This window comes from Oncorhynchus gorbuscha, unplaced genomic scaffold (assembly GCF_021184085.1).
Source record: "Oncorhynchus gorbuscha isolate QuinsamMale2020 ecotype Even-year unplaced genomic scaffold, OgorEven_v1.0 Un_scaffold_2845, whole genome shotgun sequence".
NCBI classification, from domain to species: Eukaryota; Metazoa; Chordata; class Actinopteri; order Salmoniformes; family Salmonidae; genus Oncorhynchus; species Oncorhynchus gorbuscha.
The window spans coordinates 1-17777 of NW_025747246.1; the positions used below are offsets into that span (position 1 = coordinate 1).

At 53.3% G+C, this 17777-nt stretch overlaps 1 protein-coding gene across 1 annotated transcript in view; it reads right to left on the bottom strand.

Annotated features, from left to right (window-relative positions):
- Positions 1 to 9437: 9437 nt before the first annotated feature.
- LOC124026867 (neuronal acetylcholine receptor subunit alpha-9-I-like) overlaps positions 9438 to 17777 on the bottom strand; it is a 31790-nt gene continuing 23450 nt past the window's right edge. Inside the window, 5 exon segments of the mRNA XM_046339539.1 lie at positions 9438 to 9679; positions 10350 to 10540; positions 10543 to 10876; positions 12579 to 12694; positions 15969 to 16103. Of these exon segments, the coding sequence (XP_046195495.1) occupies positions 9509 to 9679; positions 10350 to 10540; positions 10543 to 10876; positions 12579 to 12694; positions 15969 to 16103 (947 nt within the window). The 3' untranslated portion in view covers positions 9438 to 9508.

A 17777-nucleotide genomic window follows, 5' to 3' on the forward strand; every position in this document is an offset into this window, starting at 1 on the left:
CAACATCTCATCAAGGTCTTACCTGGACGAGTGATCATCCAGCCAAACCTCCACCCTGTTGCTGTCCACTCCGCTCCCGAACCCCCATCGATGCGTCTTGGTCCGACGGCTCCACAGCGGCGAGAAAAACCAACCAGCGCTGGTCACCGCGGGTTGTTCCCTTCCGCCCGGGCAGGGAGAGTCGAAAGGAGAGGAAGTGTCGGGAGTCACTCCATCCGAGGCCATCTGCTCCTGCAGCGGTTCGGACTGGAGGCAGGGCATGCCGTCCGACAAGTAGCTTGAAAACAGGTTCCTTAAACTCAGTTTGAGCGACGGGAGGCCACCTCCATTATTTAACAGAGCCGTTCGGAATCAGAGACTGAGAACAACGTGGAGCAGAGGGAGTCTTGAGCCTACAGAGCACGCTCACGATTAGAGAGACAGAGACAGTCACCGCTTTCAGAGCTCACCCATTATCCTATCAGCTATTGGAGAAACCCAGAGGGAGATATATTTAGGTTAACCTAATCCTGGAGGCCTTGATTTAATGCCGCGAGCTGGCATCGCCCAGGTGATTTATTCGGTAGGAACATTCAAGGAACGGATTAGAGGCCGATTTGGAGCTGGGACTATTAAGGACACTGAACCCCCAGGGTTCCCCGAGCCAGGCTTGGAATCCCTCCCAGTGGTCCTCCCTCTCTTCCCTTCCTCTCTCCCCTTCCTCTCCATGTTGGTCCTCCCTCTCTCCCCTTCCTCTCCATGTTGGTCCTCCCTCTCTCCCTTTCCTCTCTCCCCTTCCTCTCCATGTTGGTCCTCCCTCTCTCCCCTTCCTCTCTCCCCCTCCCTCTCTCCCCTTCCTCTCTCCCCTTCCTCTCCATGTTGGTCCTCCCTCTCTCCCCTTCCTCTCCATGTTGGTCCTCCCTCTCTCCCCCCCTCTCCATGTTGGTCCTCCCTCTCTCCCCCTCCCTCTCTCCCTTTCCTCTCTCCCCTTCCTCTCCATGTTGGTCCTCCCTCTCTCCCCCTTCCTCTCCATGTTGGTCCTCCCTCTCTCCCCTTCCTCTCTCCCCTTCCTCTCCATGTTGGTCCTCCCTCTCTCCCCTTCCTCTCCATGTTGGTCCTCCCTCTCTCCCCTTCCTCTCCATGTTGGTCCTCCCTCTCTCCCCTCCCTCTCTCCCTTCCTCTCCATGTTGGTCCTCCCTCTCTCCCCTTCCTCTCCATGTTGGTCCTCCCTCTCTCCCCTTTCCTCTCCATATTGGTCCTCCCTCTCCCCTTCCTCTCCATGTTGGTCCTCCCTCTCTCCCCTTCCTCTCCATATTGGTCCTCCCTCTCCCCTTCCTCTCCATGTTGGTCCTCCCTCTCTCCCCTTCCTCTCCATGTTGGTCCTCCCTCTCTCCCCCTTCCTCTCCATATTGGTCCTCCCTCTCTCCCCTTCCTCTCCATGTTGGTCCTCCCTCTCTCCCCCTTCCTCTCCATGTTGGTCCTCCCTCTCTCCCCTCCCTCTCTCCCCTTCCTCTCCATATTGGTCCTCCCTCTCTCCCCTTCCTCTCCATGTTGGTCCTCCCTCTCTCCCCCTTCCTCTCCATGTTGGTCCTCCCTCTCTCCCCTTCCTCTCCATGTTGGTCCTCCCTCTCTCCCCCTCCCTCTCTCCCTTTCCTCTCTCCCCTTCCTCTCCATGTTGGTCCTCCCTCTCTCCCTTTCCTCTCTCCCCTTCCTCTCCATGTTAGTCCTCCCTCTCTCCCCTCCCTCTCTCCCCCTTCCTCTCCATGTTGGTCCTCCCTCTCTCCCCTTCCTCTCCATATTGGTCCTCCCTCTCTCCCCTTCCTCTCCATGTTGGTCCTCCCTCTCTCCCCTTCCTCTCCATGTTGGTCCTCCCTCTCCCCTTCCTCTCTCCCCCTTCCTCTCCATGTTGGTCCTCCCTCTCTCCCCTTCCTCTCTCCCCCTTCCTCTCCATGTTGGTCCTCCCTCTCTCCCCTTCCTCTCCATGTTGGTCCTCCCTCTCTCCCCTTCCTCTCCATGTTGGTCCTCCCTCTCTCCCCTTCCTCTCCATGTTGGTCCTCCCTCTCTCCCCTTCCTCTCCATGTTGGTCCTCCCTCTCTCCCCCCTCCCTCTCTTCCCTTCCTCTCTCCCCTTCCTCTCTCCCCTTCCTCTCCATGTTGGTCCTCCCTCTCTCCCCCTTCCTCTCTCCCCTTCCTCTCCATATTGGTCCTCCCTCTCTCCCCTTCCTCTCCATGTTGGTCCTCCCTCTCTCCCCTTCCTCTCCATGTTGGTCCTCCCTCTCTCCCCTTCCTCTCCATGTTGGTCCTCCCTCTCTCCCCTTCCTCTCCATGTTGGTCCTCCCTCTCTCCCCTTCCTCTCCATGTTGGTCCTCCCTCTCTCCCTCCCTCTCCATGTTGGCCCTCCCTCTCTCCCCTTCCTCTCCATGTTGGTCCTCCTCTCTCCCCTCCCTCTCTCCCCTTCCTCTCTCCCCTTCCTCTCCATGTTGGTCCTCCCTCTCTCCCCCTCCCTCTCTCCCCTTCCTCTCTCCCCTTCCTCTCCATGTTGGTCCTTCCTCTCTCCCCTTCCTCTCCATGTTGGTCCTCCCTCTCTCCCCTCTCTCTCCATGTTGGTCCTCCCTCTCTCCCCTTCCTCTCCATGTTGGTCCTCCCTCTCTCCCCCTCCCTCTCTCCCCTTCCTCTCCATGTTGGTCCTCCCTCTCTCCCCTCCCTCTCCATGTTGGTCCTCCCTCTCTCCCCTTCCTCTCCATGTTGGTCCTCCCTCTCTCCCCCTCCCTCTCTCCCCCTCCCTCTCTCCCCTTCCCTCTCCCCTTCCTCTCCATGTTGGTCCTCCCTCTCTCCCCCTCCCTCTCTCCCCTTCCTCTCTCCCCTTCCTCTCCATGTTGGTCCTCCCTCTCTCCCCCTTCCTCTCCATGTTGGTCCTCCCTCTCTCCCCTTCCTCTCCATATTGGTCCTCCCTCTCTCCCCTTCCTCTCCATGTTGGTCCTCCCTCTCTCCCCCTTCCTCTCCATGTTGGTCCTCCCTCTCTCCCCCTTCCTCTCCATGTTGGTCCTCCCTCTCTCCCCTTCCTCTCTCCCCTTCCTCTCCATGTTGGTCCTCCCTCTCTCCCCTTCCTCTCTCCCCCTCCCTCTCTCCCCTTCCTCTCCATGTTGGTCCTCCCTCTCTCCCCTTCCTCTCTCCCCTTCCTCTCCATGTTGGTCCTCCCTCTCTCCCCTTCCTCTCCATGTTGGTCCTCCCTCTCTCCCCTTCCTCTCCCCCTTCCTCTCCATGTTGGTCCTCCCTCTCCCCTCCCTCTCTCCCCCTTCCTCTCCATGTTGGTCCTCCTCTCTCCCTCCCTCTCTCCCCCTTCCTCTCCATGTTGGTCCTCCCTCTCTCCCCTTCCTCTCCCCCTTCCTCTCCATGTTGGTCCTCCCTCTCTCCCCTCCTCTCTCCCCTTCCTCTCCATGTTGGTCCTCCCTCTCTCCCCTTCCTCTCCATGTTGGTCCTCCCTCTCTCCCCTTCCTCTCTCCCCTTCCTCTCCATGTTGGTCCTCCCTCTCTCCCCTTCCTCTCTCCCCTTCCTCTCCATGTTGGTCCTCCCTCTCTCCCCTTCCTCTCCATGTTGGTCCTCCCTCTCTCCCCTTCCTCTCTCCCCTTCCTCTCCATGTTGGTCCTCCCTCTCTCCCCTTCCTCTCCATGTTGGTCCTCCCTCTCTCCCCTTCCTCTCTCCCCTTCCTCTCCATGTTGGTCCTCCCTCTCTCCCCTTCCTCTCCATATTGGTCCTCCCTCTCTCCCCCTTCCTCTCCATGTTGGTCCTCCCTCTCTCCCCTTCCTCTCCATGTTGGTCCTCCCTCTCTCCCCCTCCCTCTCTCCCTTCCTCTCCATGTTGGTCCTCCCTCTCTCCCCTTCCTCTCCATGTTGGTCCTCCCTCTCTCCCCTTCCTCTCCATATTGGTCCTCCCTCTCTCCCCCTTCCTCTCCATGTTGGTCCTCCCTCTCTCCCCTTCCTCTCCATGTTGGTCCTCCCTCTCTCCCCCTTCCTCTCCATGTTGGTCCTCCCTCTCTCCCCTTCCTCTCCATGTTGGTCCTCCCTCTCTCCCCCTTCCTCTCCATGTTGGTCCTCCCTCTCTCCCCCTTCCTCTCTCCCCCTTCCTCTCCATGTTGGTCCTCCCTCTCTCCCCTTCCTCTCTCCCCTTCCTCTCCATATTGGTCCTCCCTCTCTCCCCTTCCTCTCCATGTTGGTCCTCCCTCTCTCCCCTTCCTCTCCATGTTGGTCCTCCCTCTCTCCCCCTTCCTCTCCATGTTGGTCCTCCCTCTCTCCCCTTCCTCTCTCCCCTTCCTCTCCATGTTGGTCCTCCCTCTCTCCCCTTCCTCTCTCCCCTTCCTCTCCATGTTGGTCCTCCCTCTCTCCCCTTCCTCTCTCCCCCTTCCTCTCCATGTTGGTCCTCCCTCTCTCCCCTCCCTCTCTCCCCTTCCTCTCCATGTTGGTCCTCCCTCTCTCCCCTTCCTCTCCATGTTGGTCCTCCCTCTCTCCCCTTCCTCTCCATGTTGGTCCTCCCTCTCTCCCCTTCCTCTCCATATTGGTCCTCCCCCTCTCCCCTTCCTCTCCATGTTGGTCCTCCCTCTCTCCCCTTCCTCTCCATGTTGGTCCTCCCTCTCTCCCCTTCCTCTCCATGTTGGTCCTCCCTCTCTCCCCTTCCTCTCTCCCCTTCCTCTCCATGTTGGTCCTCCCTCTCTCCCCTTCCTCTCTCCCCTTCCTCTCCATGTTGGTCCTCCCTCTCTCCCCTTCCTCTCCATGTTGGTCCTCCCTCTCTCCCCTTCCTCTCCATGTTGGTCCTCCCTCTCTCCCCTTCCTCTCCATATTGGTCCTCCCTCTCTCCCCTTCCTCTCCATGTTGGTCCTCCTCTCTCCCCTTCCTCTCCATGTTGGTCCTCCCTCTCTCCCCTTCCTCTCCATGTTGGTCCTCCCTCTCTCCCCTTCCTCTCTCCCCCTTCCTCTCCATATTGGTCCTCCCTCTCTCCCCTTCCTCTCCATGTTGGTCCTCCCTCTCTCCCCTTCCTCTCCATGTTGGTCCTCCCTCTCTCCCCCTTCCTCTCCATGTTGGTCCTCCCTCTCTCCCCCTTCCTCTCCATGTTGGTCCTCCCTCTCTCCCTCCCTCTCTCCCCTTCCTCTCCATGTTGGTCCTCCCTCTCTCCCCCTTCCTCTCCATGTTGGTCCTCCCTCTCTCCCCCTTCCTCTCCATGTTGGTCCTCCCTCTCTCCCCCTTCCTCTCCATGTTGGTCCTCCCTCTCTCCCCTTCCTCTCCATGTTGGTCCTCCCTCTCTCCCCTTCCTCTCCATGTTGGTCCTCCCTCTCTCCCCCTTCCTCTCCATGTTGGTCCTCCCTCTCTCCCCTTCCTCTCTCCCCTTCCTCTCCATGTTGGTCCTCCTCTCTCCCCTCCCTCTCTCCCCTCCCTCTCTCCCCTTCCTCTCCATGTTGGTCCTCCCTCTCTCCCCTTCCTCTCTCCCCTTCCTCTCCATATTGGTCCTCCCTCTCTCCCCTTCCTCTCCATGTTGGTCCTCCCTCTCTCCCCCTTCCTCTCCATGTTGGTCCTCCCTCTCTCCCCTTCCTCTCTCCCCCTTCCTCTCCATATTGGTCCTCCCTCTCTCCCCTTCCTCTCCATGTTGGTCCTCCCTCTCTCCCCTTCCTCTCTCCCCCTTCCTCTCCATATTGGTCCTCCCTCTCTCCCTTCCTCTCCATGTTGGTCCTCCCTCTCTCCCCTCCCTCTCTCCCCTCCCTCTCTCCCCTTCCTCTCCATGTTGGTCCTCCCTCTCTCCCCTTCCTCTCTCCCCTTCCTCTCCATATTGGTCCTCCCTCTCTCCCCTTCCTCTCCATGTTGGTCCTCCCTCTCTCCCCTTCCTCTCCATGTTGGTCCTCCCTCTCTCCCCTTCCTCTCCATGTTGGTCCTCCCTCTCTCCCTTCCTCTCTCCCCCTTCCTCTCCATATTGGTCCTCCCTCTCTCCCCTTCCTCTCCATGTTGGTCCTCCCTCTCTCCCCCTTCCTCTCTCCCCCTTCCTCTCTCCCCCTTCCTCTCTCCCCTTCCTCTCCATGTTGGTCCTCCCTCTCTCCCCTTCCTCTCCATGTTGGTCCTCCCTCTCTCCCCTTCCTCTCCATGTTGGTCCTCCCTCTCTCCCCTTCCTCTCTCCCCCTTCCTCTCCATATTGGTCCTCCCTCTCTCCCCTTCCTCTCCATGTTGGTCCTCCCTCTCTCCCCTTCCTCTCTCCCCTTCCTCTCCATGTTGGTCCTCCCTCTCTCCCCTTCCTCTCCATGTTGGTCCTCCCTCTCTCCCCCTTCCTCTCCATGTTGGTCCTCCTCTCTCCCCTTCCTCTCTCCCCTTCCTCTCCATGTTGGTCCTCCCTCTCTCCCCTTCCTCTCCATGTTGGTCCTCCCTCTCCCCTTCCCCTCTCCCCTTCCTCTCCATGTTGGTCCTCCCTCTCTCCCCTTCCTCTCTCCCCTTCCTCTCCATGTTGGTCCTCCCTCTCTCCCCTTCCTCTCCATGTTGGTCCTCCCTCTCTCCCCTTCCTCTCCATGTTGGTCCTCCCTCTCTCCCCCTTCCTCTCCATGTTGGTCCTCCCTCTCTCCCCCTTCCTCTCCATGTTGGTCCTCCCTCTCTCCCCCTTCCTCTCCATGTTGGTCCTCCCTCTCTCCCCCTTCCTCTCCATGTTGGTCCTCCCTCTCTCCCCTTCCTCTCTCCCCTTCCTCTCCATGTTGGTCCTTCCTCTCTCCCCTTCCTCTCCATGTTGGTCCTCCCTCTCTCCCCTTCCTCTCCATGTTGGTCCTCCCTCTCTCCCCTTCCTCTCTCCCCTTCCTCTCTCCCCTTCCTCTCCATGTTGGTCCTCCCTCTCTCCCCTTCCTCTCCATGTTGGTCCTCCCTCTCTCCCCTTCCCTCTCCATATTGGTCCTCCCTCTCTCCCCTTCCTCTCCCCCCTTCCTCTCCATGTTGGTCCTCCCTCTCTCCCCTTCCTCTCTCCCCTTCCTCTCCATGTTGGTCCTCCCTCTCTCCCCTTCCTCTCCATGTTGGTCCTCCCTCTCTCCCCCTTCCTCTCCATGTTGGTCCTCCCTATTAAGGACACTGAACCCCCAGGGTTCCCCGAGCCAGGCTTGGAATCCCTCCCAGTGGTCCTCCCTCTCTCCCCTTCCTCTCTCCCCTTCCTCTCCACACCTCCCCACTCTGCTCCTCCTCCCCTCTCTCCCTCTCTTCATACAGTAAAAAACTTCCCCACTGCTCCTCCTCTCCTCCCTCCTTCTCTCCCCTTCCTCTCCACACTTCCCCACTCTGCTCCTCCTCTCCTCCCCAGTGCAGAAGGAAGCCCAGAATCATGACCTGAAGAGAGAGTTCTGGGTGACGATGGCAACAAGGACATGGTCAAGGTGGTGAGTTCTGGGTGACCATGGCAACAAGGACATGGTCAAGGTGGTGAGTTCTGGGTGACCATGGCAACAAGGACATGGTCAAGGTGGTGAGTTCTGGGTGACCATGGCAACAAGGACATGGTCAAGGTGGTGAGTTCTGGGTGACCATGGCAACAAGGACATGGTCAAGGTGGTGAGTTCTGGGTGACCATGGCAACAAGGACATGGTCAAGGTGATGCTGATCTTTGGCATCACCTTGACCATTATTATCTTTATAATTCTATTTTAGAGGATCTATAATCTACTCTCCAGGAAGACTACAGATCTAGGATCAGCCTCTTACTCCCTCTACCAGACAGTCCTCTATCTCCCTCTACCAGACAGTCCTCTATCTCTCCCTCTCTACCAGACAGTCCTCTATCTCTCCCTCTCTACCAGACAGTCTTCAATCTCTCCCTCTCTACCAGACAGTCCTCTATCTCTCCCTCTCTAACAGACAGTCCTCTATCTCCCTCTCCCTGACAGTCCTCTCTCTCCCCCTCTCTACCAGAAACCTCCCACATCCTGAATAGTGTCTTCCCCCAGGCTGTGACCTTCACTAAATAACTGATCTATACTGCATCAGGCCATCTCTGATCTGTACTCTAAATAACTGATCTGTACTCTAAATAACTGAACTATACTGCATCAGGCCATCTCTGATCTGTACTCTAAATAACTGATCTGTACTCTAAATAACTGTTCGGTACTCTAAATAACTGATCTGGACTCTAAATAACTGATCTGTACTCTAAATAACTGAACTATACTGCATCAGGCCATCTCTGATCTGTACTCTAAATAACTGATCTGTACTCTAAATAACTGATCTGTACTCTAAATAACTGAACTATACTGCATCAGGCAATCTCTGATCTGTACTCTAAATAACTGATCTGTACTCTAAATAACTGATCTGTACTCTAAATAACTAGTAGTACACACTGAGTGGACAAAACATTAGGAACACCATGACCCAGACTGACCAGGTGAAAGCTCTGATCCCTTTACCTGGTAGTACACACTGAGTGGACAAAACATTAGGAACACCATGACCCAGACTGGCCAGGTGAAAGCTCTGATCCCTTTACCTGGTAGTACACACTGAGTGGACAACACATTAGGAACACCATGACCCAGACTGACCATGTGAAAGCTCTGATCCCTTTACCTGGTAGTACACACTGAGTGGACAAAACATTAGGAACACCATGACCCAGACTGACCAGGTGAAAGCTCTGATCCCTTTACCTGGTAGTACACACTGAGTGGACAAAACATTAGGAACACCATGACCCAGACTGACCGGGTGAAAGCTCTGATCTCTTACTGACGACACAAGTTAAATCCACTACTTTTTTTTATTGATTTTCACAAGGCAAGTCAGTTTTCAGAACAAATTCTTATTTCCAATGACGGCCCTTCGATCAGTGTAGATGAAGGAGGAGGAGACGGGTTGAAGAAGAGGATGTTTCAGCCTTGAGACATGGATGGTGTGTGTGTGTCATTCAGAGGGTGAAGGGGCAGGACAATAGATTGAAGTGCCTTTGAACTGGGCGTGGTAGGGACACCGGTTAGTGTCAAGAACTGCAACGCTGCTGGGTTTTTTAAAGCTCAACTGTATATCAAGAACGGTCCACCACCCAAAGGACATCCAGCCAACTTGACACAACTGTGGGAAGCGTTGGAGTCAACATGGACCAGCATCCCTGTGGAACGTTTTCTACACCTTGTAGAGTCCATGACCCGACGAATTGAGACTCCTCCCCCTCTCTAGTCCTTCTATCCTCCGTCTGCCTCACTCCCTCTCTCTGTCCTTCTTCTACCTCTTTCCCAGCCTCTCTCCCACTCTCCTCCCTCTCCTCTGTCCCTCCATCTCTTCCTCTCCTCCCTCCCCCTCTCCTCCCTACCTCCCTCTCTTCCTCTTGCCCTTCCTCTTCCTCTCCTCCGTCCCCTCTCTTCCTCCCTCTCCTCCTCTAGTCCCTCCCTCCCTTCCTCCCTCCTTCTCTTCCTCTCCTCCCTCCCTTCCTCTTTCCCTCTATCCATCCATCCCTCTCCTCCCTCTCATCTCTCCTCCATCCCTTCCTCTCTCCCTCTATCCATCGATCTCTCTCCTCCCTCCCTCCGTCAAGTCGCCTTGCCGATGATGAGGATACTCATGAGGAAGACCATGATGAAGAAGATCCACATGAAGAACCGGTCCATCACCTTGGCAACCTTCTTCCACTCCGCCCCTTTAGCACACGTTGCCCGTTGCTCCCGGAAACAGTTGGCGATGTACTGAATGTTATACACCACCTAGAAGGGAGGAGAGGGAGGGAGGAGGGGGAGGAGAGAGATAGGGAGGGAGGGGGAGGGATGGAGGGGGGTTCGGGAGGGAGGGAGATTTGGGAGAGAGGGAGGGGGGGGAGGAGGGGAGGGAGTGGAGGGAGAGGAAGGAGAGGGGGTTCAGGAGAGGAAGGAGCGAGGGTTCAGGAGAGGAAGGAGAGAGGGAGGGAGAGGAATGAGAGAGGGAGGGAGAGGAAGGAGAGGGGGTTCAGGAGAGGAAGGAGAGGGGGTTCAGGAGAGGAAGGAGAGAGGGTTCAGGAGAGGAAGGAGAGAGGGTTCAGGGAGAGGAAGGAGAGAGGCAGGGAGAGGAAGGAGAGGGGAGAGGAGAGGAAGGAGAGAGGGAGGGAGAGGAAGGAGAGAGGGAGGGAGAGGAAGGAGATAGGGAGGGAGGAGAGGAAGGAGAGAGGGAGGGAGAGGAAGGAGGGAGGAGGGAGGGAGGGAGGGAGGGAGAGGAAGGAGAGAGGGAGGGAGAGGAAGGAGGGAGTGAGGGGGGAGGGAGGGAGAGGAATGAGAGAGGGAGGGAGAAGGAAGGAGGAGGGAGGGAGAGGAATGAGAGAGGGAGGGAGAGGAAGGAGAGAGGGAGGGAGAGGAGGCACAGCTCGATAAATCCTGACTGTGTGATGCAGTGGGCATTAGTCACCTGTTTGTGGTGTGGGCAGGGGCAGGAGCAGGCTGGGGCCGAGGCTGGGTTGAGGTGCTTCTCCTTGGTGTAAGGCAGCGGCTCATTCAGCCCACCATTCTGGAGGTTCCCTGGAGGAGGTGCCTGATAGTCCAGCTCCTCTCTCCCGATGTGGTGGTAATGTCTCAGGGGCTCCCTCTTCTCCTCGCCCCTTCCCCCTTGGAGGTCTGGCTCGGGTTGCTGTGATGGTTCTGGTTACTACGGTTACTGTAATGGTCGTCGCGGTGACCGCCGTTAGCGTAGCGACAGTTGTCGAGGTGGTTTTGGAGGTGCCCGTTGCCGTACTGGTACGGAGAGAGGCGATGGCAGTCGTCTTGGTAACAGCCGTCATGGTAGAGGTCGTCGTGGTAATGGTTCCGTGCCAGGGCGGAGTTGCCCGACATTGGTTCCTCACTGTAGAGAGGTGTTCTCTCACTCTCTGGTGTAGTGCAGTTCTCCCCCACCTCGTACACAAACAGGATCTTAGACATGTAGTCAATGATGAGTACCTGGGAACACACACACACACACACACACACACACACACACACACACACACACACACACACACACACACACACACACACACACACACACACACACACACACACACACACACACACACACACACAGTGACACAGAGCTCCAGACTTTGGCCCAGTGGAAAACAGGCTTGGCCTACCTTGGCCCAGCGAGGAACAGGCTTGGCCTACCTTGGCCCAGTGAGGAACAGGCTTGGCCTACCTTGGCCCAGTGAGGAACAGGCTTGGCCTACCTTGGCCCAGCGAGGAACAGGCTTGGCCTACCTTGGCCCAGGGAGGAACAGGCTTGGCCTACCTTGGCCCAGCGAGGAACATGCTTGGCCTACCTTGGCCCAGCGAGGAACAGGCTTGACCTACCTTGGCCCAGTGAGGAACAGGCTTGGCCTACCTTGGCCCAGCGAGGAACAGGCTTGGCCTACCTTGGCCCAGTGAGGAACAGGCTTGGCCTACCTTGGCCCAGCGAGGAACAGGCTTGGCCTACCTTGGCCCAGGGAGGAACAGGCTTGGCCTACCTTGGCCCAGCGAGGAACATGCTTGGCCTACCTTGGCCCAGCGAGGAACAGGCTTGGCCTACCTTGGCCCAGTGAGGAACAGGCTTGGCCTACCTTGGCCCAGCGAGGAACAGGCTTGGCCTACCTTGGCCCAGCGAGGAACAGGCTGCTTGGCCTACCTTGGCCCAGTGAGGAACAGGCTTGGCCTACCTTGGCCCAGTGAGGAACAGGCTTGGCCTACCTTGGCCCAGTGAGGAACAGGCTTGGCCTACCTTGGCCCAGTGAGGAACAGGCTTGGCCTACCTTGGCCCAGTGAGGAACAGGCTTGGCCTACCTTGGCCCAGTGAGGAACAGGCTTGGCCTACCTTGGCCCAGTGAGGAACAGGCTTGGCCTACCTTGGCCCAGTGAGGAACAGGCTTGGCCTACCTTGGCCCAGTGAGGAACAGGCTTGGCCTACCTTGGCCCAGCGAGGAACAGGCTTGGTCTACCTTGGCCCAGCGAGGAACAGGCTTGGCCTACCTTGGCCCAGCGAGGAACAGGCTTGGCCTACCTTGGCCCAGTGAGGAACAGGCTTGGCCCTACCTTGGCCCAGTGAGGAACAGGCTTGGCCCTACCTTGGCCCAGCGAGGAACAGGCTTGGTCTACCTTGGCCCAGTGAGGAACAGGCTTGGCCCTACCTTGGCCCAGTGAGGAACAGGCTTGGCCTACCTTGGCCCAGTGAGGAACAGGCTTGGCCCTACCTTGGCCCAGGGAGGAACAGGCTTGGCCTACCTTGGCCCAGTGAGGAACAGGCTTGGCCTACCTTGGCCCAGTGAGGAACAGGCTTGGCCTACCTTGGCCCAGTGAGGAACAGGCTTGGCCCTACCTTGGCCCAGTGAGGAACAGGCTTGGCCTACCTTGGCCCAGTGAGGAACAGGCTTGGCCTACCTTGGCCCAGTGAGGAACAGGCTTGGCCTACCTTGGCCCAGTGAGGAACAGGCTTGGCCTACCTTGGCCCAGTGAGGAACAGGCTTGGCCCTACCTTGGCCCAGTGAGGAACAGGCTTGGCCTACCTTGGCCCAGTGAGGAACAGGCTTTGGCGCACCTTGGCCCAGTGAGGAACAGGCTTGGCCTACCTTGGCCCAGTGAGGAACAGGCTTGGCCTACCTTGGCCCAGTGAGGAACAGGCTTGGCCTACCTTGGCCCAGTGAGGAACAGGCTTGGCCTCTGCCCCACAGAAATGGATGTTCATGATGAAGATGGTCAGAGATGTCGAGGCTGTGATCATCGTCATCGTCGCTATGTAGTACTTCCCTGGAACACACACACACACACACACACACACACACACACACACACACACACACACACACACACACACACACACACACACACACACACACACACACACACACACACACACACACACACACACACACACACACACACATTTAGTATACTCTCTGAGGCATCATATTATCACCTATATAGGGAACACTCTCAGAGGGAGGCATCATATTATCACCTATATAGGGAACACTCTCAGAGGGAGGCATCATATTATCACCTATATAGGGAACACTCTCTGAGGGAGGCATCATATTATCACCTATATAGGGAACACTCTCTGAGGGAGGCATCATATTATCACCTATATAGGGAACACTCTCTGAGGCATCATATTATCACCTATATAGGGAACACTCTCTGAGGGAGGCATCATATTATCACCTATATAGGGAACACTCTCAGAGGGAGGCATCATATTATCACCTATATAGGGAACACTCTCTGAGGCATCATATTATCACCTATATAGGGAACACTCTCTGAGGGAGACATCATATTATCACCTATATAGGGAACACTCTCTGAGGGAGGCATCATATTATCACCTATATAGGGAACACTCTCAGAGGGAGGCATCATATTATCACCTATATAGGGAACACTCTCTGAGGCATCATATTATCACCTATATAGGGAACACTCTCTGAGGGAGACATCATATTATCACCTATATAGGGAACACTCTCTGAGGCATCATATTATCACCTATATAGGGAACACTCTCTGAGGCATCATATTATCACCTATATAGGGAACACTCTCAGAGGGAGGCATCATATTATCACCTATATAGGGAACACTCTCTGAGGGAGGCATCATATTATCACCTATATAGGGAACACTCTCTGAGGCATCATATTATCACCTATATAGGGAACACTCTCTGAGGCATCATATTATCACCTATATAGGGAACACTCTCAGAGGGAGGCATCATATTATCACCTATATAGGGAACACTCTCTGAGGGAGGCATCATATTATCACCTATATAGGGAACACTCTCTGAGGCATCATATTATCACCTATATAGGGAACACTCTCTGAGGCATCATATTATCACCTATATAGGGAACACTCTCTGAGGGAGGCATCATATTATCACCTATATAGGGAACACTCTCTGAGGGAGGCATCATATTATCACCTATATAGGGAACACTCTCTGAGGCATATTATCACCTATATAGGGAACACTCTCTGAGGCATCATATTATCACCTATATAGGGAACACTCTGAGGGAGGCATCATATTATCACCTATATAGGGAACACTCTCTGAGGGAGGCATCATATTATCACCTATATAGGGAACACTCTCAGAGGGAGGCATCATATTATCACCTATATAGGGAACACTCTCTGAGGGAGGCATCATATTATCACCTATATAGGGAACACTCTCAGAGGGAGGCATCATATTATCACCTATATAGGGAACACTCTCTGAGGGAGGCATCATATTATCACCTATATAGGGAACACTCTCTGAGGGAGGCATCATATTATCACCTATATAGGGAACACTCTCTGAGGCATCATATTATCACCTATATAGGGAACACTCTCTGAGGGAGGCATCATATTATCACCTATATAGGGAACACTCTCTGAGGGAGGCATCATATTATCACCTATATAGGGAACACTCTCTGAGGGAGGCATCATATTATCACCTATATAGGGAACACTCTCTGAGGGAGGCATCATATTATCACCTATATAGGGAACACTCTCTGAGGCATCATATTATCACCTATATAGGGAACACTCTCTGAGGGAGGCATCATATTATCACCTATATAGGGAACACTCTCAGAGACATCATATTATCACCTATATAGGGAACACTCTCTGAGGGAGGCATCATATTATCACCTATATAGGGAACACTCTCTGAGGGAGGCATCATATTATCACCTATATAGGGAACACTCTCTGAGGGAGGCATCATATTATCACCTATATAGGGAACACTCTCAGAGGGAGGCATCATATTATCACCTATATAGGGAACACTCTCTGAGGGAGGCATCATATTATCACCTATATAGGGAACACTCTCAGAGGGAGGCATCATATTATCACCTATATAGGGAACACTCTCTGAGGGAGGCATCTTATTATCACCTATATAGGGAACACTCTCTGAGGCATCATATTATCACCTATATAGGGAACACTCTCAGAGGCATCATATTAACACCTATATAGGGAACACTCTCTGAGGGAGGCATCATATTATCACCTATATAGGGAACACTCTCTGAGGCATCATATTATCACCTATATAGGGAACACTCTCTGAGGGAGGCATCATATTATCACCTATATAGGGAACACTCTCAGAGGGAGGCATCATATTATCACCTATATAGGGAACACTCTCAGAGGCATCATATTATCACCTATATAGGGAACACTCTCAGAGGCATCATATTATCACCTATATAGGGAACACTCTCTGAGGGAGGCATCATATTATCACCTATATAGGGAACACTCTCAGAGGGAGGCATCATATTATCACCTATATAGGGAACACTCTCAGAGGCATCATATTATCACCTATATAGGGAACACTCTCTGAGGGAGGTATCATATTATCACCTATATAGGGAAGACTCTCTGAGGCATCATATTATCACCTATATAGGGAACACTCTCAGAGGGAGGCATCATATTATCACCTATATAGGGAACACTCTCAGAGGGAGGCATCATATTATCACCTATATAGGGAACACTCTCAGAGGGAGGCATCATATTATCACCTATATAGGGAACACTCTCTGAGGCATCATATTATCACCTATATAGGGAACACTCTCTGAGGGAGGCATCATATTATCACCTATATAGGGAACACTCTCAGAGGCATCATATTATCACCTATATAGGGAACACTCTCAGAGGCATCATATTATCACCTATATAGGGAACACTCTCAGAGGCATCATATTATCACCTATATAGGGAACACTCTCAGAGGCATCATATTATCACCTATATAGGGAACACTCTCAGAGGCATCATATTATCACCTATATAGGGAACACTCTCTGAGGCATCATATTATCACCTATATAGGGAACACTCTCAGAGGCATCATATTATCACCTATATAGGGAACACTCTCTGAGGCATCATATTATCACCTATATAGGGAACACTCTCAGAGGGAGGCATCATATTATCACCTATATAGGGAACACTCTCTGAGGCATCATATTATCACCTATATAGGGAACACTCTCAGAGGGAGGCATGCTCTCTGCCACCATCAGTTGGAAGACAGTGAGGGCCAGTAGCACCGTCACGCCCAGAGAAACCTTCTCTCCTGAGTCAGCGGGTAGGTAGAAACCCAGGGGGGCTAGAACAACACAAACAAACAACAGCATTAAATAACCAACAATACAATGTAAACAACAACAATAAACAATACAACCACAAACCCAGATGAGCTAGAACAATACAAACAACAGCATCTCCTCTCAACGGCAACACGAACCATAGAGATGGATAGAGGGGTCTAAGCCTGCTGTAGCAACACGAACCATAGAGATGGATAGAGGGGTCTAAGCCTGCTGTAGCAACACGAACCATAGAGATGGATAGAGGGGTCTAAGCCTGCTGTAGCAACATGAACCATAGAGATGGATAGAGGGGTCTAAGCCTGCTGTAGCAACATGAACCATAGAGATGGATAGAGGGGTCTAAGCCTGCTGTAGCAACACGAACCATAGAGATGGATAGAGGGGTCTAAGCCTGCTGTAGCAACATGAACCATAGAGATGGATAGAGGGGTCTAAGCCTGCTGTAGCAACACGAACCATAGAGATGGATAGAGGGGTCTAAGCCTGCTGTAGCAACATGAACCATAGAGATGGATAGAGGGGTCTAAGCCTGCTGTAGCAACACGAACCATAGAGATGGATAGAGGGGTCTAAGCCTGCTGTAACAACATGAACCATAGAGATGGATAGAGGGGTCTAAGCCTGCTGTAGCAACACGAACCATAGAGATGGATAGAGGGGTCTAAGCCTGCTGTAGCAACACGAACCATAGAGATGGATAGAGGGGTCTAAGCCTGCTGTAGCAACACGAACCATAGAGATGGATAGAGGGGTCTAAGCCTGCTGTAGCAACATGAACCATAGAGATGGATAGAGGGGTCTAAGCCTGCTGTAGCAACATGAACCATAGAGATGGATAGAGGGGTCTAAGCCTGCTGTAGCAACATGAACCATAGAGATGGATAGAGGGGTCTAAGCCTGCTGTAGCAACACGAACCATAGAGATGGATAGAGGGGTCTAAGCCTGCTGTAGCAACACGAACCATAGAGATGGATAGAGGGGTCTAAGCCTGCTGTAGCAACATGAACCATAGAGATGGATAGAGGGGTCTAAGCCTGCTGTAGCAACATGAACCATAGAGATGGATAGAGGGGTCTAAGCCTGCTGTAGCAACATGAACCATAGAGATGGATAGAGGAGTCTAATCGCCCCAAAGCCTGCTGTTGCACAATAATAATAATAATAATAATAATGATGATGCTGGTGATACCAGTACCTAGGAATATTAACAATGATGATGCTGGTGATACCAGTACCTAGGAATATTAATAATGATGATGCTGGTGATACCAGTACCTAGGAATATTAATAATGATGATGCTGGTGATACCAGTACCTAGGAATATTAATAATGATGGTGCTGGTGATACCAGTACCTAGGAATATTAATAATGATGGTGGTGCTGGTGATACCAGTACCTAGGAATATTAATAATGATGGTGCTGGTGATACCAGTACCTAGGAATATTAATAATGATGATGCTGGTGATACCAGTACCTAGGAATATTAATAATGATGATGCTGGTGATACCAGTACCTAGGAATATTAATAATGATGGTGCTGGTGATACCAGTACCTAGGAATATTAATAATGATGGTGCTGGTGATACCAGTACCTAGGAATATTAATAATGATGATGCTGGTGATACCAGTACCTAGGAATATTAATAATGATGATGCTGGTGA